Raw genomic sequence first — 22612 nt, 5'->3', positions numbered from 1 at the left:
AGCCCCATGTAATGAAGAAGCTTAACTACATCCCTGTGTTTGGAAATGTGGATTTTAAGCGGTTAAATTGCAACCTTTAACTTAACATCAGATTAACTTGAAAAGCTATTCATTCTACAGCCTCGCACATTGGTCATCAAGAAAAAAACTTAGAGATTTAAAGATTAGTCCCCTGAACAACTGCATGTGATTGAATGTTTTTCTTTTTGAAGTACTCTTCTGGTTTGCTATCCTCACTTTTTTCCACTGCTAGAGATTTATCTCATGCCTGCAGCATGTACCTGGGTGCAAATGATTTCTATGAATAGTGTGCCATGTATAGAGGGAAGGCCTATAACACAAAATGTATATTTTTGTTTCTTTCTTTGCTTGGGGGGGGAAATACCCCTGACAGTTTTAAGCCAAAGAGAACAGCTAAATCACAATCATTTCCCAGCTGTCTTTAAAGGTCAACTGCTACCTTGCAAACCTCACATTTGCTGTGAACACATTTCATCCTCCAGTGTCTAAAGCACAATCTGTATGACCCCTGGGAGGTTACAGCAATTGCGAAGGAAATGACAGACACAATGCCAACCGAGGCTCCAGGTGCTCTTAACGGAGTGGAGAAAAACTCTTTTAAAAAAGATATTTGGCTTTGTGCTATCTCTGCTCAATGGTGATGTCACATGAACTGATGTGAGACAATCATATCTTAAAAAAGCTTTTAATGATAGTTTTCCAGAAAGCAAACTTAGCAACCTCAGATCTAGAAATTAAAAAACATACGTACACAATTGCCCTGGTCCAACACACCAACACATGCACACACACAAGCACACAGTATAAAGAGGGATGGTTCAACCTTATACACATCTGTACATCACTTGACTTTTATGTATTTGATGTCTTGCAGCTGACTATGTGAATCCACTTCACCAAGAAGTGTTGCATGGGGAGGGGGCTCAGTGGTTGCACATGTGTCTTGCATGTATAAATAAGGTCTTTCCTTGGCACCTCAGGTTGAAAAGATTCCTTGTTGCAGGTGCTGTGAAAGACTTTTCTCTGCCTGATGGAGTTCCATCGCCAGACTGATAAAACTGAGTTAGATGGACCAACGTCTGACTTGGTATAGGGCAACTACATATGCAACATGGAAATTCCATCGACGGCATTTGATCAGTGGTGGCCCATTCAGCCCTGCAAGTCTTCATATGATGTTGCAGTAATTAAGCTCAGAATGCTGTATGAACAGAAGCGTCCCTATTTTCCCTGGTGTTGGGGAATCTGCCATGCATATGATGCAAGAAGAGCTAATATCAAAGCAATTGGGGAAGTTCCTGCTTGCGTGGAGCTCAAAATGAAATCTTTCCGCTCTCCGGCTTGCCATGATGGTGTGTTTGATGGAACATTCTAACCCTCTGACAGTTCCACTTCTGTTCATTTTGATGCCTTGATAATCCAAATTCAGGTAATCTGGCTAAATGAGGGAGTACTGTACGTGATTTTTACAAAATTTGTTTTATATTAATGGAAAGCACTCTTATTGACGTCAGAGATGAGTTACTTCATCCTTCTTGCATAGGATGGATTTATATTTTGGTAATCCCAAGTAAAGCAATTTAATTCATCTAAAGTCAACTGAAATAATTCTTTCCGGACATAGCTACGCAGCAAGCTTAAATGAGTTTAATAGTCATTCCATTTCCCCAGGTTATCCTAGAAACTATAGTTACGTAAGAAGGGCTGGGATAGGGATCCAATGGAGATTCACCAAACTACAATTCCCAGGGTTCTTTGCAGGTGACTATTCTGTGAAAAACCACTTTCTGACACTATAAACCCTAAACCAAATTTTCTTCCTCAAGATAAATAAGAACTGATTCAGGATGATTTTGTACCCTCTGAGAATAAGCTCTTCTCAAGGAAGAAAGATTTCTGAGATCCCCAAATCATTCTTCCTTACTCGTTTTATGCTTTTTACTCAAGGTATGTTCACATAGTTGTATTTTTTCCTACCACAGGCTCAAACTGCCTTTTCTTCCTGCTGTAAACTTACAGCCTAGAATTTTGAATCCCGTCCTCCTGAATGATTCAGCATAATTCCGCATCATGAGCCAACATAACCTGAAAAACATCGCCTACTTTACTGCAGTCTAAATACGACATTACTCACAAATCTGAGTTATGGGGGGACTGCAAACACTTGCCCTGTAACATAAAACACTGATATCTTACAAAAAACTATCCATGAATCTGTGTAGCTCCATTAGGTGCCTGTTCTTATGTGCCTTTGTTGGATGTGGGGCAAAACAAAGACTACAAATTGGCCAAATAAGTTTGAGGCTTTCATGGTTCTTTGTGGGGTAGGTTACTAAAGGATCATCATGTGTGATCTTGGGATGCAGCAGTAACATGTATAGATCAAGATAGTTCCAGAGGGATAGTGGTGTTAGTCTGTAGTAGCAAAATTACACGGGAGTATAAGAGGCTGTGAAATGTGCCACAAACTCAGAGGGTCGTTTCATGCCACTGTTGTTCCTTCAAACGTACATCTTCTTGCCATTGCATATTTTGCATACACATTGTACTTTGAGGATAAATGTACAGCAAGACAGGCTAAAAAGAGTAGCACAGAATAGGCCTCAAAATGACACATAGTGATTTCTGAAGACTTTTGGGGCAAGCGTATGGTCCCTATAAAACAGAAAGAGCACCGAATGAGCTGTATTGGTATGCACTTCAGGTCATGAGGAAGCTGTTTTTCTGCAGCAATATCCAGTGGGGGTGGTTGTGTGAAATACCGTAATTATATGGGCTGGACTGATCACATGGCTCATTCTCGCCTCATCTGCATGCCCAGGTAGAGGAAAGATACTGATTGGGTGTAAAAAAAACCATGTGACTAGCCTCATCCATGTGGATGCAATGGGCCTACACATTCAGTCTTGTCAAATATTACTTACTAGCTGTTCCTAGTGAGCTTGATGTGCATATAAAGGGAGGGAAGTGAGCACGCAAATTCTCAATTGTTGAGGCCATAGGCAGTAGAATACATGCTTTGCACATGCCAGGTCCCAGGTTCACTCTCCAGCATCTCAAGTTGAAAGGATCTCAGGAAGCAAGACTGGGAAAACGCTGTTCCTGAGAACTTGGAGAGCTGTTGCCAGTCACAGTAGACAATACTAACCAAGAGGAAATGATAGCCTGGCTCAGTGTTAAAAAGGCAGCTTTCTAAAGAGGGTTACAAGCTTAGAATTTGGGCTGGTGCCTTAGTTCTATGCTCCCTCTTAGGGTCTGTTAGTAGTCACGGTGCTCATAACTTCACAACACCCAGATCATGCCATTAATAAAAGAAAACAAGTCAGATAAAAAGGTCCTCCTCCCTTTCACCTTTTGCACAAACCTTTCCTCATTTCTTACCTTGCTGGCTAGTCACATTTGCCCCTTTTCAAATACAAAATTACTGTGTGATATAAATTTACAGCCATCCCCAAAGTACCTCTGACGAAATCAATAACATATATTAATCTTTTTCTGTTGTAGCATATCTTACAACACTGTATTCTACAGCTGAACTTTAAGAACAGAATTGCTAAACAATTCAAAATGAAATAAAATGAATCATAGAAGTTTTTGTCAAATAGTCACAAAATAAAAGAATCGTTTCAAGGAGTCTGGACCCAAATGGGTCCATTTCCAATTCCCATGGATTCCAGTGGGATTGAAAGCCCCTTGGACCTGATTCTCCCATTTATTTCCATCCTCAAAGAATTAGACCAAAGATTATGGATGGTATGCTACTGCCATAGCATCGATATGTGTCCCTGGTTGATGCCTCCCTTCCTTATTCCTTGAAGTTGATGCCTTACTTCCTCCTAAGGTTGCCCAGAACTCAACCATTCTCTGTAAACCTCTGCCATCTCTGCTGGAATGACAGATGCCTTTTAGACATCTTCCCCATTATCACTAATGGAGATAGTGTGTATTTTAATGGCGGGCACTTTCCTGTCCTCCTGGGGGGTGTTTCCTGATGCGCCTGCACAACAGCATACCTGCAGGAAGCCTTTGCTCTTCACTTTGGCTGTAACACAGCTGGACTTGTCTTTAGAGGTGGTGCTTTTAGTAGACATGCTTTGCATGGCAGAAAAAAGCTTCCACTCACAGATGCCATCCGATTTGGAAATCTTGTAAAAGGTTTCTCCAGACCCGACAGGAATGCGGACAATGTCCTTTGGAGCTTCTGCCACATGGCTGCTTGGATGGTTGAGGTTGAAGCTAAATGAGTACTTGTTGGCAGAGTGCTTCCGTTGGAGACACTGGGCTCTCAGAACATTTTGGAATGCCTTTTTGAACTCTTGACTTGAACATGGGTAGATGATGGGGTTGATGCAGCTGTTCAGGTACCCAAGCCAAAATGCAATTTTAAAAACTGTGTCTGAGGGCTTGTTAGCAGGAAAGAAGGAACCTGAAATGGAAGATTATATGGAATATTATTTGAAGGTATTACTTGAGTATTACTTAAAGAACCACTTTAGATAAGCAAATGGTAAAAGGTAAGTTGGAAAAATATAAAATAGGTACCAAGATTTGTTTTTAATAGTATTCAGAATCCCTCTGAATATAAACTACAACATGGGGAGGTTCAGTATTCAGTCTCCTACTTGTAGGCTAGATTGACTATAGGACTGATCTGTCAGGGTTTTTCCTATGTTCTTAATCATCCAACATCTCATAATTCAACAGTAAAGCTATCCAGGTGAACAAGATCGTTCAGAGCACAATAGAATTCCAGCTAGAATTCTATGTATATATTAAGGCAAGGTATTTATTTAAATATGTATAACTACCACCTTTCCTTTGTGGATCAAGGTAGCTTACAAATCAAGACTTAAAGCACACAAAGTACCATAAAAATGCAAATAATCCCCCCAGTGCCTTCAGCCTATATGTCCAGTTCATTTCGTTCAGGAAAATGGACTTCCAGGTCAGCAAATTGTCACTTCCGGGTCAGCAGAAGGCCACTTCCAGGTCAGCAGAAGGTCTGCAGGAAGTCCATCCCCTGTTGCCTAGGAAACTGATTGATCGGCGCCAGGCTGTCTGCAGTGACTAACCAAAAAATGAACCAAACGAACCAGCCTAAAAGTTCGTGGCGGTTCGTCAGAAATGGGCTCTGATGAATAGGGGTGTGCAAGCCAAAAATTTTTGGCTATAGCCGAAAGTAGAAAGCCGAAAGAAGATTCTCTATCGTTAAAGCCGAAAGCCGAAACAAGAATCTCTTTCGGCTTTCGGCTTTCGGGATTCTTTCGGCATTATTTCGGCATTCTTTCAGCTTTTTTCTAAGGGAAAATGCCTCCGTCTTCCAGGACGCCTGGAGGAGGCATTTTCCCACCGAATAAGCCCAAAATTGGTGGGGACCTTCCTCTAACCCTTCTCTAACAACCACCCAAGTTTCAGACAGATTGGACTTTGGGGGGCCATGTTATGGCCCCCCAAAGCAGGTCCCCCCCATCCTCCCATAAGAAAGCGAAGGAGCAGCATATTGTTAGCATGCTGCTGCTAATCTTTCTTCATTATTTCCTATGGGGAAAAAATGAAGAGGCAGTCTTCCTTTGCCAGGGGTGGCATTTTGCATGCAAAATGCCCCCAAGCCCTCAGGGGCCCTTCTCCCACCCCTCCTCCCACCCCCCACCAAGGCTCAGCCTGCTCCCACTTGGGGGGGCCATTTCATGGCCTCCCCAAGTAGGTGCTCTAATCTCTACCACTGACAGCTGGGGGAGGCTTGTGTTGCCAGGGGTGGCATTTTGCATGCAAAATGCCCCCCAACCCTCTGGGGCCCTTCTCCCACCCCTCCTCCCACCCCCCACCAAGGCTCAGCCTGCTCCCACTTGGGGGGGGCATTTCATGGCCTCCCCAAGTAGGTGCTCTGCTCTCATCTCTACCACTGACAGCTGGGAGAGGCTTGTCTTGCCATGGGTGGCATTTTGCATGCAAAATGCCCCCCAGCCCTCTGGGGCCCTTCTCCCACCCTTCCTCCCACCCCCCACCAAGGCTCAGACTGCTCCCACTTGGGGGGGCATTTCATGGCCTCCCCAAGTAGGTCCTCTCAGCCCCTAAAGTCCACCCCTTACAGCCCCACACAAACCCAATTCCCCCCCAGCTGCCACACACAGACCCAAATCCCCACATTAGCCCCTCACAGACCCAAATCCACCCCCACCTGCCCCACACCCATAACCACAGGAACAGGCTGGCAAAGGCCAGCCCTCTCCCTTTGTTCCCTATGCTGGGAACTTCTAAACTCTCTTTCCCTGGGCAATTCTGCACAGCCCAGGGGTGCCACAATGGTGGGCACACTTCTGAGTGCCAGCTGGTCCCTGTGAAAGAGCACCTGAACCACAGACACCCTCGCTCAAATTCCCCCACCACCTACAGAGATGGCTGGCCAGCCAGCCCCATTGTTCCCTATGATGGGAACCAACTGCACAACAAAGAATAAAACAAGAACAACACAAAATAAAGTTTTAAATTTTTTTTCTCCCTTCCAAAGTACAAGTAGGCAAAGCATTATGACACATTACACCAGCAGTCCCCCACACAGAAAAATAACACAACTCACTTAACATCAGAGAATCACAAAGCATGATTCCTGTCAAAAACACTTTATTTCTTGAACAGCTTTAGGTTACACAGCAGGGGGGAACACCAAAGGGCATGGCAGCACTATCTTACACAAAAATAACACAACTCACTTAACATCAGAGAATCACAAAGCACAATTCCTGTCAAAAACACTTTATTTCTTGAACAGCTCTAGGTTACACAGCAGGGGGGAACACCAAAGGGCATGGCAACACTATCTTACACAAAAATAACACAACTCACTTAACATCAGAGAATCACAAAAACACAATTCCTGGCAAAAACACTTTATTTCTTGAACAGCTTTAGGTTACACAGTAGGAGGGCACAACAGGGCATGATAGCAATGTACTACAAAAAATAATACAACCCACTTCACCGTTTTTGACAGCAATTGTGTTTGTGTGATTCTCTGATGTGAAGTGAGTTGTGTTATTTTTGTGTAGTACACTGCTTTCCTGCTCTGTGGTGCCTTCCTACTGTGTAACCTAAAGCAGTTACAGAAATAAAGTGCTTTTGACAGCAATTTTTTGGGGTGATTCTTTAATGTGAAGTGAGTTGTGTTATTTTTGTGTAAGATAGTGCTTCCATGCCCTTTGGTGTCCCCCCCCTGCTGTGTAGCCTAAAGCTGTTCAAGAAATAAAGTGTTTTTGCCAGGAATTGTGCTTTTGTGATTCTCTGATGTTAAGTGAGTTGTGTTATTTTTGTGTAAGATAGTGCTGCCATGCCCTTTGGTGTTCCCCCCTGCTGTGTAACCTAAAGCTGTTTAAGAAATAAAGTGTTTTTGCCAGGAATTGTGTTTTTGTGATTCTCTGATGTTAAGTGAGTTGTGTTATTTTTGTGTAAGATAGTGCTGCCATGCCCTTTGGTGTTCCCCCCTGCTGTGTAACCTAAAGCTGTTCAAGAAATAAAGTGTTTTTGACAGGAATCATGCTTTGTGATTCTCTGATGTTAAGTGAGTTGTGTTATTTTTCTGTGTGGGGGACTGCTGGTGTAATGTGTCATAATGCTTTGCCTACTTGTACTTTGGAAGGGAGAAAAAAAATTTAAAACTTTATTTTGTGTTGTTCTTGTTTTATTCTTTGTTGTGCAGTTGGTTCCCATCATAGGGAACAATGGGGCTGGCTGGCCAGCCATCTCTGTAGGTGGTGGGGGAATTTGAGGGAGGGTGTCTGTGGTTCAGGTGCTCTTTCACAGGGACCAGCTGGCACTCAGAAGTGTGCCCACCATTGTGGCACCCCTGGGCTGTGCAGAATTGCCCAGGGAAAGAGAGTTTAGAAGTTCCCAGCATAGGGAACAAAGGGAGAGGGCTGGCCTTTGCCAGCCTGTTCCTGGGGTTATGGGTGTGGGGCAGGTGGGGGTGGATTTGGGTCTGTGAGGGGCTAATGTGGGGATTTGGGTCTGTGTGTGGCAGCTGGGGGGGAATTGGGTTTGTGTGGGGTTGTAAGGGGTGGACTTTAGGGGCTGAGAGGACCTACTTGGGGAGACCATGAAATGCCCCCCCCAAGTAGGAGCAGTCTGAGCCTTGGTGGGGGGTGGGAGGAAGGGTGAGAGAAGGGCCCCAGAGGGCTGGGGGGCATTTTGTATGCAAAATGCCACCCCTGGCAAGACAAGCCTTCCCCAGCTGTCAGTGGTAGAGAAAAGAGCACCTACTTGGGGAGGCCATGAAATGCCCCCCCCCAAGTGGGAGCAGGCTGAGCCTTGGTGGGGGGTGGGAGGAGGGGTGGGAGAAGGGCCCCTGAGGGCTTGGGGGCATTTTGCATGCAAAATGCCACCCCTGGCAAAGGAAGCCTGCTTCTTCATTTTTTCCCCATAGGAAATAATGAAGAAAGATTAGCAGCAGCATGCTAACTATATGCTGCTCCTTCGCTTTCTTATGGGAGGATGGGGGGACCTGCTTTGGGGGGCCATAACATGGTCCCCCAAAGTCCAATCTGTCTGAAACTTGGGTGGTTGTTAGAGAAGGGTTAGAGGAAGGTCCCCACCAATTTTGGGCTTATTCGGTTGGAAAATGCCTCCCCCAGACGTCCGGGAAGACGGAGGCATTTTCCCATTGAAAAGCCGAAAGAAAGCCGAAAGAATCCCGAAACGTTTCGGCTTTTTTCTTTCGGCTACCCGAAACGTTTCGGCATTCCCCGAAACGTTTCGGCATTCCCCGAAAGAAGCCGAAACACTTTTATTTCGGCATTCTTTCGGCATTCTGAATGCCGAAACGCACATCCCTACTGATGAACTGCTGGTTCGCGAACCACAACCCAGCCTGGTTCGTGCTGAACTTTGGTTCGTGTTTTGGTTCATGCCCATCTCTGGTCAGTAGTGATGAAACTGATGACACAAGCCCCAAAACTTCAGTTCTTAGTACTAGTTGATCAGTTAGTCAGTTCCAACATTTATTTTTAGGTCACTAGCTTTGTTCCTCTGCAGTAGAACAGCAGGATCTGAGTCCAGTGGCACCTAAGAGATCAACAAGATTTTCAAAGTGTAAGATTTCGAGATTCAGATTTCCCTTCTTCAGGTGTCAGGACATCTTCCTTTGCTACACCCCTCCCATCTAATCAAGCTACATAGTACTTTTACATCCTGATGCCCTCCCTTGTAACACCCCACCCACCTTTGGCTGGGATATAAGGGCTCAGAGCTCTCCATTCCTACTCATGTTTGAAGAAGGGAGCTCTGACTCTCAAAAGCTTACACTCTGAAAATCTTGTTGGTCTCTGAGGTGCCACTGGATTCAAAACATTATTTATTTAACAAAATTTATATCCTGATTATATTTTCAGGCAAATCAACAGCTACAGCAAATTTCCCATTGACTCATGAGTTAGAAAATTAGCACTTTTAGGGTGTGTGCAAAATGGTTCTCAAAAGCTAACTTTTCACCTATTTCCAGTTTACCTCCACCCTCGTTTATGGAGTGGTTCTATTCTAATTAGGAATGACAGGAGTAGTACATGTTTCTGTAGTTCTGTTTATGAATAATAGTAATACTATGTGTTTCGTATGCCTTTCTGAGGCATCTAAAAATGAAGGGAGATTTTCCCAATCCAGCTGTTCATTGGTTGCGCAACTGGGGGTTGGGAAGGGAATCCCTTAGCGCAGGGCAGCATTAGCCAAACCCTTAGGTGTTTTATAATATGGGAGTGCACCTCTTGGCACTAGGGTTGCCAGATCCCCTTACCCTCCTAGCGGGAGAGGGGGACCTGGCACTTACCTCTATTTTCTTCTCTCTCACACGTCCGCTCCCAGTGTGGCGCGATGACATTGCTTCTGAAAGTGACATCATCGTGCAGGCCTCAGAAGTCCTCCTGGGCTTTGTGCCAGGCCATTTGGGCTCCCAAATGGGCCAAATCAGCTGGACACGAAGCCTGGGAGCACTCCTAAGGCCTGGGTGATGACATCACACCTGGGACTGACACTGTGACATTGTGCCAGGAGTGCGCCCTGGGAGGCCCATTCTTGCACCTTTCCCCCCACCAGCCAGGTGAGTGGTGGCACAAGGAGGAAACTGGGAGTGGGGCATCCTCTGCCCCCATCAGGGGAATGGCAACCCCACTTGGCACTGGTTTATATGAACAAGGCCACCAATGAATTTGCCTGATTGGAGCCAGGATGGATTTGCCCAAACTCTGGCAGCCATTGGAGGTTGATAGGAGTAGCGTGGGAGATCTTTGAAATAATTATGCAGATTAGGCATTAATAAAAGTTCGTTTAACCCATGCTTTGGTGTCTCTGCTCTTTGGTGCAGGGCAAATCTTTTACAAGGATAAACCAGGGATATTGCCAATGCCAAGTATGTGCTCTGCCACTGAGCTACAGCCCTTTTCATTCTTCATCTAATGCTATAACATCATCACAGTCCTTTGCCTGACTCTGCAGTCAGTGCTCAGAGGCCATTTATAACTTCAGCTGTGACTGAATTGTGAGGTACCGTCTCTCCCACCAAAGTAATTATAAGGCAAAGCACAGGATGGCTGAAAGCCAAAACCGACCTCCAATTTCTGCAGCTGAAGCTGGGTGCAGAAGAATCACAGAGGTAAAATAGCTTCAGTGTGAAATGTTCTCCCCCCCCCGCCCCTCAAGTGCTCATAAGCAGCCTTCTCCCTTAATTACAATGGAATTCAGCTTGCATACAATAACGCAATGTGTGGGTATATGTGCAAGACAATGGCTGACCTATCAATCCACCTTCTTGATTACAACTTTACAGATGAAGGAAAATGTTCTTGTCAGTTTTATATCTTTTCACAAGGATATATTCTTTTGTCTGGGATATACACATGCAAGCGAAGGACCACCCAGTTGAACAGAGTGATGCCATGACTCTATATTCCAGTCACAGTTGACATATGTTGTTAACACTGATAAATCGAACCAATTGAGAGCATTACTTACTACTTAGATATGACACACATTTATTTATTTACTGCATTTGTACCCTGTGTTTTATCCCAATGGAGACCCAAAGCAGCTTGCATTATTCTTCTTTCTGCTGTTTTATCCTCACAATAACCCTGTGAGGTAGTTTTAGAGGCATAGCCATGTTGGTCTGCAGTAGAACAGCAGGGGTTGAGTCCAGTGGCACCTTAGACACCAACACGATTTTCAGGGAGTGAGCTTTTGAGTGTCAGAGCCCTCTTTTTCTCATACCTGAAGTTGGAGCTCCTTTCTTGTGTCTGAAGAAGGGAGCTCTGACTCTTGAAAGCTTATACTCTGAAAATCTTGTTGGTCTCTAAGGTGCCACTGGACTCAAATCCTCCTGTGAGGTAGGTTAGGCTGAGCACATGTGACTGGCCCAAGATCACCCAGCAAGCTTCCACGACAAAGCAAGATTCCACTCTAGGCCCCCTAGATCCTAGGATAACAGTCTAACTACTACACCACATCTGAAGAAGTGAGCTGTGACTCATGAATGCTCATACCCTACCACTAATTTTGTTAGTTTTATAGGTGCTACTGGACTCTTGTTGTTTCCTAGCACTACACCACAGTGTCTCAGTCACTGCATGTGGAGTCCTACTACAGTGGGGCACATAGGACTGCCCACAGACATTTTGGTTCAGAAAAAAACATGTGGTGTGGAGGCTGAAGCTCCTCCTCCCACCAAGCGGAATTGGGCCTTGGAGAGCTAGGGAATGTTAGTTCCCCCATATCACATTTGTCTGCAAAACCAGTTGAGGAATCCAGACCGGACTTGTGACAGACATAACATCTGTCTGTCATAGCTTCTCTTATGCTGTTTTAAAAACCAAGGGGTGCTCTTTCTCTTAACACAATGGTTCTTAAAATATGGCTCAAAGTCTCTCCCATAAGTGTTGTGAGGGTCAAACTTCGGAGTTGGGAGGGGAGGCCCTTGGCCTCCCTCTTCACAGTGGAGCATTTCCCCCTTCTGGTATGATGTAATTCTGTTCTTCATTTCTTTCTGAAGTTGCATTTTGGAAGCCCAAAACACAACCTATAGATTATCTATATATTTTTTAAAAAGAGCTTCCTTCCTTCCTTCCTTCCTACTGTTGTTCCAAGAATCATGCAGCTGTAGTAATTTTTTACTATGTGATCTTAATTTCTGAGAAAAAATGATCTTGCTGTCATCACCCCTTGTCAACGCTGAGATATATTCACTAGGCTGTCTTAAACATTCAAATCCTCAGGGAAGGGATATTCTGCCCAGTTGGTTTATTCAACAGCAGAGGTTCAGCAGTAAACAGCTGGTTCTTGGGACTGTTCCATCATATAGCTCGCAAAGAGAGAGCTGGATCTGAATTTCATCCAAGGATTTTAATATCCCACTGAATTCTGGGGGCAGCTGTTTGGTTTATAAAAAGCTCATCCAGACCCCTACTCTGACCTCTTGCTGAGAATTTGTTGCTTCAACACTCAGGATGTTTGATTGTGGGTGTTTCCAAATTGAAGAGAGAGATTATTTACTTATTCTGTCCAGGGGTCCATCTGTTAACATGAGCAATGTGAATACAGGGCTCTCTGTACAGCAAGGATTCAGAAGCTCGTAGCTGTTTATCTACCTACTGTACTTTTTATCCTATCTTTCCTCCAAGTTTTCAGAGCTGCATATATGGGATCCCCCCATAAGGCTGCCAACTCCAATTTGGGAAGCTCCTGGAGATTGGAGTGCAGTTTGTAGAGGGGAGGGAGTTCAGCAGAGATGTGATGCCACATCACATCCACCCTCTGAAGCTGATATTTCCTCCAAGGGAACTGATCTGTTTAGTCTGGAGATCAGTTATAATTCCAGAACTCCATCCACCCCCCAAACCTGGAAGTTGGCAACCTTATCCTCACAACAACACTGTGAAGTTAGGCTGAGACCACTCAGTTAGAGAAGATTCTGACATGGGTCTCCTCATCCCTGTTCAACACACTAACACAGGGGTCTTCAGTCATATTTAGCTACTCCTGCAGGCAGGGAAGGGTAGTAGATGCCACTGCAAAATGGCCACCTTGGAAGGTAGAGCCTTTTACAAAATGGTGGGAGAGCCATCGAAATGAGGGAATTTGCAAGCCAAGCATCCTTCTACACTGGAAGCAGCTGCTTCCAACTGGGAGCCCTCAGTGAGGCCTCCTTCAGCTTCAGGCAGATGAAAGCTGAGATCAGAAAGCTGTTTGCAATGAGGAGGAGAGGCTGCTTGATCTTGTTTTTTAAAGAAGGGGGAAGGCTTGTTGCCAGGATGGACAGAAGATTTGGGGAGGGGCCAGGGCTTATGGGTAGAGCATCTGCTTGGCATTCAGAAGGTCCCACATTCAATCCCTGACACCCCCAGTTAAAAAGATCAGGTGGTAGGTGATCTAAAAGACCTCTGCATGAGATCCTGCTGCTCATCTGAGAAGACACTGACCTTGATGGACGAATGATCTGATTCAGTATAATGTAGCTTCATGTGAGATTGCCAAGCCCAGAGACAGGAAAAATTGTGCCTCAGGCTAACCTGAGGGTGCATGGCTGTCACGCTAGCTCTGAAAGATCTTGGAGCTTTGCTAGTTAGCCAGCTCATGAAGAATAATCCAAAGCTCCCATATTTCCTGTTCTGCCCCTGTGGATTTCATCCCCAAGACTCAAGAAGCAAGTAGGCACTAAGAAGTACATTGATGGCCCCATGGTGCCCACAGGCACCCTGCTGGCGATCACTGCTCTAATCATGGATGCCCCTCCCCCATAACTCTGTCTTGGGCCACCTGCCATTTGGCTCCTCTCATCCAAACCTGCTTCCCTCAGAAGGTGCTCCTCTTGACTGTATCAGAAGGAGAGATTTGTTGGACTCTCTAGGAGGCCAGCTTCCTCTGGCTCTGCTCCTTCCAGAACTGGCTCTGCATCATCTGTCCCATTTGGTCATCTTGGAAGTTGTCCAAGGGGTGGTACCTCAGTTTGCTAGTTTCCCATAGCCCTTCCTGACCACTTTTCCTTTCATATTACGTTGTGTGTATTATATTGAACTAACTTAAGTACAGTAGCGGAAAGGTGATATATAAATGTATCAAATCAATAAAATTGGTCATGGGGTTTTTATATGGTCGCTTCTCTTGCTGCTGTTATGCTACTGTTAGTCTATGATTATGGTTGCCTTGTTGTGGAGCTGGTCCTGAGAGTATATTTATTTCATAATTGCATTGTGAACATCTTTGGGAGACTCTGCAATGTCCAAATACAAGATTGTAGTTATTATGCTGCTGATAATGATGAAAACTAACAACAGTAAGTTGGGAGTCTATGAGGAATCACGCCAGGAGCATCAAACCACTGGGAAATCTCTCCCTAACCCCCAAACACCTGCTCTAGTATACTATAAACTTTTGAGGAAGGTAACACTAGTCTAGTCAAAAATCAATCTGTCTTGAGTCTCCCCTTGTTTTCCTTCCTGATCCCTCTTGCAAAGGAGGTAAGTGAGAACCGAACCAGGAAGCAATGTATTAAGCTAAATATAGTTGCAGATTTTTTTAAAAAATCCCCCAGTAATTCAGCTTTACTGTGACTTCTTGCAAACTTTCAATGGAATCCTGATACGCTGTCCAACTCTGTTAAAAATAGTAATGGCATGTCTCCCACACTTAGGGTGCAATGCGGGAGGGAAGAAATTTTGAATGCTAAGTTATTGGTGTAATCTTTTGGACTGTTTTATTCGATGTTGAAATTTCCTGTTTTAGAGGAGCACCCCCTCAATGAAAAAGCAGTTTTAAGAATAAACAAACATCACCACTGCTCAGAATCCTCCAGCCTCAGGGCAGAAACTGGTTCCTTCAATCCCCCAGCTGAAGATGCATGAACAGTGCGCACCCTATAGCAGTAAGGGAAAAAGAGGTGGATCCCTTGGCTTAATCTTTGATGCAAATCCCCTCCTCCCTGCCAATACTCATTGGGTCTTAGTTCAATCACACTTAAAGGATTGCTAGCAGCATCCTTTATAAAAAGGATAAAGGAAACTTCCCCTTGGAGGTGTGCTGGTGAATAACACTGATATGATGTTATGCTGTTATATGTGGGGGAAACAGGGACCACAGCCACATTTCTTGGTCTAACTGTGAGCCACTCCAAGTATTGGCACCGCTGGCCAAACACTCATGCAGAATGCTTAGAGCATGGGTAGCTAATCACCAAGAGCACCTATTCCTAGTGACTGAGGGCCAAGCTACAAGTGATGAATGACACTTGAACGGCAAGTGGATTGAGTGGAGGGCAAGTGAACAGGGAGAAATACACTTGCCGTTCAAGTGTCATTCGTCATGTGTAGCTTGGCCCTGAGTCTGATAGTGCAAAAGTTTGGTGTGTCTAGATTCTTTCCAGGGCTGTTTCACGGATAGCTCCATGCAGTCTTGAACCAGGAACTTCAGGCATACTAAAGCTGTGCTATTCCATTGAAAGTTGCCTTGCCTTGATATGTATTGCTGATTTCAACTTCAGGGCCAATGGGAGATTCCAAATGCCCTATCATGTGTCTTTCTTGTGTTCCCAGTTACGTGTGTGGTTGGAGGAACAGCCTGCAGTGTGTGAGGTTAGGGTTCTAGTCCTACGTTGTCTTTCTGTTTTGTTGCTGATCAACTTGTTGCTGTCCAGAAGATGAGCCTTGCTTTGTTCAGTTTCCCCATTATGGACAAACTAGATGTAACTCTTTGGGCTGACCTAAGTCTGATCTATTTCCTTATGTCCAGGAAAACAAGTTCCAAAGCATGCTGGGGCCCAATTTGGCTTAGGACCAAGGCTTGGGAGAATGGAGGAGAAGGGACTTCAGCCTCCTTCCTTTTCCTTGAGCTGAAATGGGGGGGGGGCATTATTTGCCCCATTGTGGGGCTGCACATGCTGTTGTAATGTTTGGATATGAAGCTCAGACTTATGCCAAATAGTTCAACCCATGTGAGATTCGAACCCCTCACTCTTGATTTCCACATGAGTCAGCTATTGAGGAGAAGACAGATACGCCTTCTGTGGATGTGAAGCTGTGTGTTCTTGTTTTTGTCCTTGCATCTATGTCTCCTTTGCCTTGCAAACAACTTCTCCTTGGGGCATGATTATCCCCTGGAGACTTGAATCACTGCCTGGGAAAAGTCCTAAGCTTTTTGTGGGAATTCCCTTTGCCAACTGAGCTGTGGAAATGCTTGGATGAGTTTGGAGAGGCCATTCTTCCTCCTCTCTGTGTTGGTCTGATAAAAGCATATGCATTTCCAGGAGGGGATTTTGAATTTCCACTGGCGGACCTCCCAGGAGTGTGGCTGTTACTGATCAGGCCACAGTGCTCCATACCAAGGAAGGTTCTGCACTTCCTCTGTTCTTTCCCTTGTTCTGTGGTGCAGCTGGCTGGAGGCAGGGTGACATTAGCATGGTGTGCCAGTATCAATATGCATTGCTTGACTGCTTCCAGATATGGCTGGCATGGGGGCATCATTGGACAACAGTTTATGATTGGCAGGTGTAGCTAATGCTGTAGTGGACCCCAGTGCATCTGCTATCTTCTCAACTCCTTCCAGTTGTTTTTTATTCTACAAAATCTTTCCTCTGCTGAGAAGATACTGACTAGCTATGCTACTGCTACAGCAAAGTTGGCAATATGCTACCATATGAGACTTAGCTATAAATCACTGATAATCCATGATTACGGAGTAGCTATGGAATCATGTTACGGTGGCACTGTTTATAACGTTTGGAGCTATAATCCGCTTTCCTCAGTGGTTGGTGCTGCCATATTTCCGGGGAGAGAGTGGGGTTCAAGGAAATATATAGAAAACCAGAGATTCAGAACGCTTTCACAAAGCTCTAGCATCCTTCTGTATTTAGTATCTCCGAATTGTTAGGTTTGGAAACCTCTAACTTATTTATTTGGTACTTTTTTCCCTTGAATAAAATGGTATTTTCAAACTCATAGGCTTTTAGCCGCATCTAACAAATATCTCCCTTAAATAAGTGATAAACCCCTTAACCTGGCCATGCTATAGATGCTAAAAGGTGTCCCCCCTCCCCCACCACCTAGGATCACTGAAGTATAAGAACCTTGAAAAATCCAAGCAGGAATCTTAAGTGAGCAGAGCTGGGTAGAACTGGAAGTGGAGCACACCAAATGCTGTTGTTTTCCTTAACTAAAAACTAACCTATTCTCAAAAGAAGCTGTCATTCTTCGAAAAAAAATGTGACTAAAACATTTTTTCTTTTTTAAAAAAGTTAAAGACTGGATCCTATCAACTTTTCTGCTCGATAATGCCCAGTTCCCCTTGTCACTGTAATTGTCATCAGTTTTGGCTTTTGCCTATGTGTGCTTCATGGAATAGCCTTTTCAGTGGTCAAAAGAAGATTTTTCCTTCTCCAGTGGAAAAGCTGTTAGGATCTAATCCAATGCTTCCCAAGGAGGGAACTAGTACTCCCAATCAGGTAAGGGTACTAGTTACCCCTCTCTTTAGCTTATGACTCTTATATACAGCATTTCTCATGAGTTGGTGACTGACATCTCCCACTCAAATCTGCAGTTGCACCAATTATATTGGTTTGTTACTCACGGGTCATATTTGCTTGTGCTCTTAGAACCTATCAGAAAAAGCTAGTATTAGATCACAAAGAGTGGCAAAGGCAGTTGTCAAAATATTCCTTTAGAAATTATTTGTCCATCTCTTTTTTTTTACCACCGAGTTAATTATTTGTTTGCTTTTTCAAAGGCTTGCTACGACTTAGCACACATGAGTGCTTTACAGCATGCCACAATGTCTGACAGATGTAGCACCATTAAGGACAGAGTGAGAGAAAGAAGCTTAAAAATAACTTAGAAATGATGAAGCTGTACTGAACCATGTACCCAGAAATGGGATTTTATCCAGGAATCTACCCATTTGGCTGCCCTTGGGATCCACCCATAACTTGTTTTTCCCACCAACCTTACCCTTCCTTTGAAGAGGAGAGGTGAGGATTGATTGTAATACCATGTGCTGGAGGCATTCTAAGCACCAATAAGGCCCAGCCTGACTGTCAGTATAAGCTTTCCTTCCTCACTAGTTTTGAGCTGAGTCTGTGTATACTGGGACACAAATCTCTGTCATGCTGAATCTCTGTTTTCCAAGTTTGTCTGATGCTTAATGTGAAGTCTGTGAGATCCCTTGCTCTTCTTCAGGTTTGGTTGTAAGGTAAGGAATATTCCAGGAATAAATAATGTTCTCAACAGTGGTGAGCATATTTAGAAACTACAGGGTCTCTTCTGTATGTTATTGGTAGGGTTTCTAACATATTGGTTGTGGCTGGAGATCTGGAAATTACATCTGATTTCCAGCCTATAGAAAGAACTTCCCTGGGAGAAAATGACTACTTTGGAGCATGGACTGTATAGCATTATATCCTGCTGAGGTCCCTCAACTCTCTAATCTCTGCCTTCCCAGGCTCCACCTCCAAGATCTCCAGGAATTTTCCAACTCTGAGCTGGCAACCCTAGTTACTGGTGTCCTAGAGGACTCCAGTAGAAACAAAAGGAAGGAAATCTTGGCACACAAAAGAAGCCTTGAGCAGGCTTGATGATGACAGACAATCACACTAAATCACACTACACTGCATTTGGAACCCATTGCCCCTGCTTCTGAGATGCTCATGTACAGCTGTATAGGGGTTCATGCCTATCTCTCGCCAAAAGGATGCTGAGAATTCCATTCAGGGCTGCATGACAAGGAGAGGACAGGAATGATTCCTCCCTTGCTTTCTTCTTTGATTACCAGACAGCATCATTTGGGGTTTTAGAACAGTTAGCCTTTAACAGTTCATCCCATTAATACATTGATCAACTGCTTCAAGTTCTTGTAAAGCAGTAACTGTGTTCCCAGCCTTAAGTAACATGGGGGAGAGGATACCAGGCTATTTTTGCTATTTCTTGAATGTTATATATTAAAACAAGGAGGGGACAACATCCCTGTTGTGCAACCTATTTGATAATTGAAAAGGATTCTGGGAGGGCATAGTATTGACTTTGGCCAACATATCATACAAAGCTCTTATATAACGCAGAATAAACAAGACTCCAGATCCAATATTTGAAGTATCATGCTAGTCCGAGGGCCAAGTGACACTGGACACTGGGTACTTTGGCTACACAAACTTTGGAAAATTTGTAGTGCTAGGGAAGGGGGCGGGAATCGTAATATTTCCCTGATTGAAAATGCCTTCTCCTGGTTAGGTTGAAGTCCCAGATAGAAAAAGAGTCAAGCACTTGTATTGTGACAGTCTATTTTTGAGAATCAGAACTCCCTTCAGGCACAAGTAGGAATGCAGACTAGCCTTTGGCTGGGATATAAAGGCTCAGGGATCTCCATTCATATTGTTTCTGAAGAAGGGCATTCTGATTCTTGAAAGTTTACTTTCTGAAAACATTAGTTCTAACAAAAACAAGAAATGACTTCATGATGTTCAGGCTGATGCTCTTGGTTTCCCCAAAACTCTATGATTAAACCATAGAGTTTAGTGTCCCATTTTCCCCAAGTTCCCTTCCATTGGCCTCTGGGGAATTGGTGGGCAATGAACAGGAGTACCATGACCTTTCCCACCATAGCAGGACAACTGGCATCCCTAAGTTTGACCAAAGGCAACATTTAAATCAATGTATAAGAAATGTATCAAATTGGGTAGCCTTAATAACTAGATGACCCTCCCAGTAGCAGATGTACAGGTGCTGAGCAAAAAAACTGGAGTCAGGAAGAACTTGGAGGGGGAAAAGAAAGAAAGATGGTGTGGTATGATATGTCTTGGGATGTAGATTACTATTCCCTGTCCGAGGTCTTTGCAGGTAATAAAGCATCCCAAGCAAAGAAACAAATAAGAGTTCAAGAGAAGGGAGCTGTAGACCTAGGTTCCCATCCAATGTATCCAAATGTCTAAGGTAAACACTGTTCACATGGCTATTTATTTATGCCATTTATGCAAGTCGAAGGGAGTTTCCCTTCCCATCAGCAGCACAAAGAGGGGCTGGCTCATTCAGTGCTCTTCTATAGGAATGGGACTGAGCATCATTCTCATCCTGACTACATACTTGGACAGATGTATGGTGTACTGATTCAGTCTTATTCATATTTGATACCCGCAATTCAGAATTTGATTTCAGGCAGCACAGAAGTCCATTGGGAAGCCCAATATCATGCATTTCTAATTTTCACAAAATATCTATGCAGGGACAGAAGCATCTTCCATGCCTGCAGAAATATAAAATGAGAACTGAATCTGAGTTTAATCTGATTCTGAGAAACCATTTGTTTTCCCTTCAAGAAGATAGAATCACATGAAAAAAACACAAGGAAGCTTCTCATTGACACAAAAATAAATCAAGACTGTGCCCGGATATTTTGGTAAGATTGGCATTTCCCATTCAAATCACTCGTGTTAGCGACTCAGCTACATTATGTGAAATTTTCTGCCCTGTCTCCCATACCAGAACCTATCTATCTTGTTAACATCTGGGAAAGGTTGCTAATTTTTTTGTGTAAGAGTGCTAGTGCCTTTAACTGCTGCATAACAGGTATAAATTCAATTGATATGGCAGAGACTCCAACTGGCTGTGTGCAGATGCAATATCAGAGAGAGTGAACAAGGGCCTAAAATAGAATTCACAAAAGAGCTCTGAGGCTAGAAGCAGGACATAAGAAACACAACTAAAAACAATGGAATGCTTCAGCTAAAAGTCTGGATAAAAAGATATGTTTTGGCCTGGCACTTAAAAGGCAGTAAGGTGAGCCTCAAGGGGGAGGCATTCCACAAGCAAGGTGTCACCTCTGGAAAAAACGCTGTCTCTGATCACACCACCTGCCTTGCCTCTGCAGGCAGGAACACAGAGAACAAGGCTTCTGGAAGAGGATCTTTACCAGCAAGCTGGACAGTGCAGAAGCTGGTGGCATACCCTCAGCACCATGTACAACATATAACACAAAATTAGAGGATTCCCAGTTACAGAGGTTATTAAATTTTAGATAGCCCTGGTCTGTTTTGAACCTTCAGGTTTCTTTCATTTATGCATTTATGGAAGAATTTTTATCCTGCTTCTTTAGGGCACAAAGCAACTTACAAACTAATAAAAAAAAACCCTTACATACACACCCAAAATAACACACACACACACACAATTGACACAGCATCAGTATTCAAGTTTGAGTCAATTGCAGTCATACACTGACAGTGAAATTCTAAGCAGAGTTATTCCGGTCTAAGGCAATTGAAGTCAATGGGCATAGACTGGAGTAACTCTGCTTAGGATTTCACTGTGAATCAGATAAAGAGGGAGGAAAGTTCATAGCTTTGCTTTTCATAAGGAAGTGACTTGAATTCTCTGTGGCTTTCCTTTATGAGTCACCTGTCATACCAGCCATTAAGATGTACCTCTCATGCACAGGAAAGTCATCTTAATTCACCACATTTCATGCCCCCAGGGGTGCATCCACCTTCTAACTCACTGCCTCTGAATTTCTAGAGCCAATCTTGGAAATGCAACATAAAGGAATAATGGGGGAGAGCAAAAATCTCAGCTTTTGCCCTTTAGAAATAAGGATAATTTTGGGGAGGTAGGTAAAAAAAAGGTAGTCCCCTGTGTAAACACCGAGTCATTACTGACCCATGGGGGGACATTGCATCACAACGTTTTCTTGGCAGACTTTGTTACAGGGTGGTTTGCCATTGCCTTCCCCAGTCATCTACACTTTACCCCCAGGAACCTGGGTACTCAGTTTACTGACCTCGGAAGGATGGAAGGCTGAGTCAACCTTGAGCTGGCTAGCTGAACCCAGCTTCCACCAGTATTGAATTCAGGTTGTGTGCAGACCTTGGGCTGCAGTGCTGCAGTGTACCACTCTGCGCCACGGGGCTCTTATTTGGGGAGAAAAACCTGTAAATTCCAATACAGAGGAAGTATAAACCAGGGCCAGACCAAGGGGGGGGGGGAGAGGGGTAGTCTGCCCCCAGCGTCACCAAAGAGGGGGTGTTGGGCGCAGCTGCCAGCCACCGGGAGCACGCCAGTGGCCGTGGAGGCGCCTAAGCGGCCACCTGCGCCATTCGCCTGCCCAGCAGGACAGGGAGCGCATGGCAAGCTGGCTGCCCTCTCAGCTGGGCAGGCGAATGGCATGGAGGACTGGGAGGCTGCCCGTGGTACTCGCCTGCCCCGCCGAGGGGGTGGCCGGCTTGCCGCGTGCTCCCTGTCCTGCTGGGCAGGCAAATGGTGCAGGCAGCCTCCCAGCCCTCTGTGCCATTCGTCTGCCCGGCTGAGGAGGCAGCTAGCTTGCCATGTGCTCCCTGTCCTGCTGGGCAAGCGAGTGGCATGGAGGGCTAGGAGGCTGCCCGTGCCATTCACCTGCCCCGCAAAACACGTGGCAAGCCGGCTGCCCCCTCAGTGGGGCAGGCGAGTGGAATGGGCAGCCTCCCAGCTACTGCTGCTGCTGCTGCTGCTACTCCACTGGCGGCACACCCGCCCCGCCATCACGCAGCGCCGGGAGTGCACACAGTGTGCATGTGTGCAAGGGCGTCCGATTTGGGTTGTCCTGGCCACTGGGA

General features: G+C 44.7%; 1 protein-coding gene across 3 annotated transcripts in view; it reads right to left on the bottom strand.

Moving 5' to 3' along the window:
* Window positions 1–709: 709 nt before the first annotated feature.
* ADRA1A (adrenoceptor alpha 1A) overlaps window positions 710–22612 on the bottom strand; it is a 45736-nt gene continuing 23833 nt past the window's right edge. For all 3 annotated transcript variants that reach the window (XM_054998536.1, XM_054998535.1, XM_054998534.1), the window contains one exon: window positions 710–4447. In XM_054998536.1, coding sequence (XP_054854511.1) covers window positions 3927–4447 — 521 coding nt within the window. In that variant the 3' untranslated portion in view covers window positions 710–3926. The remainder of the gene's footprint in view (window positions 4448–22612) is intronic.

This window comes from Eublepharis macularius, chromosome 14 (assembly GCF_028583425.1).
Source record: "Eublepharis macularius isolate TG4126 chromosome 14, MPM_Emac_v1.0, whole genome shotgun sequence".
NCBI lineage: Eukaryota > Metazoa > Chordata > Lepidosauria > Squamata > Eublepharidae > Eublepharis > Eublepharis macularius.
Note: the sequence above shows the minus strand (reverse complement) of the source record. Positions and strands in the feature narration are given on the sequence as shown.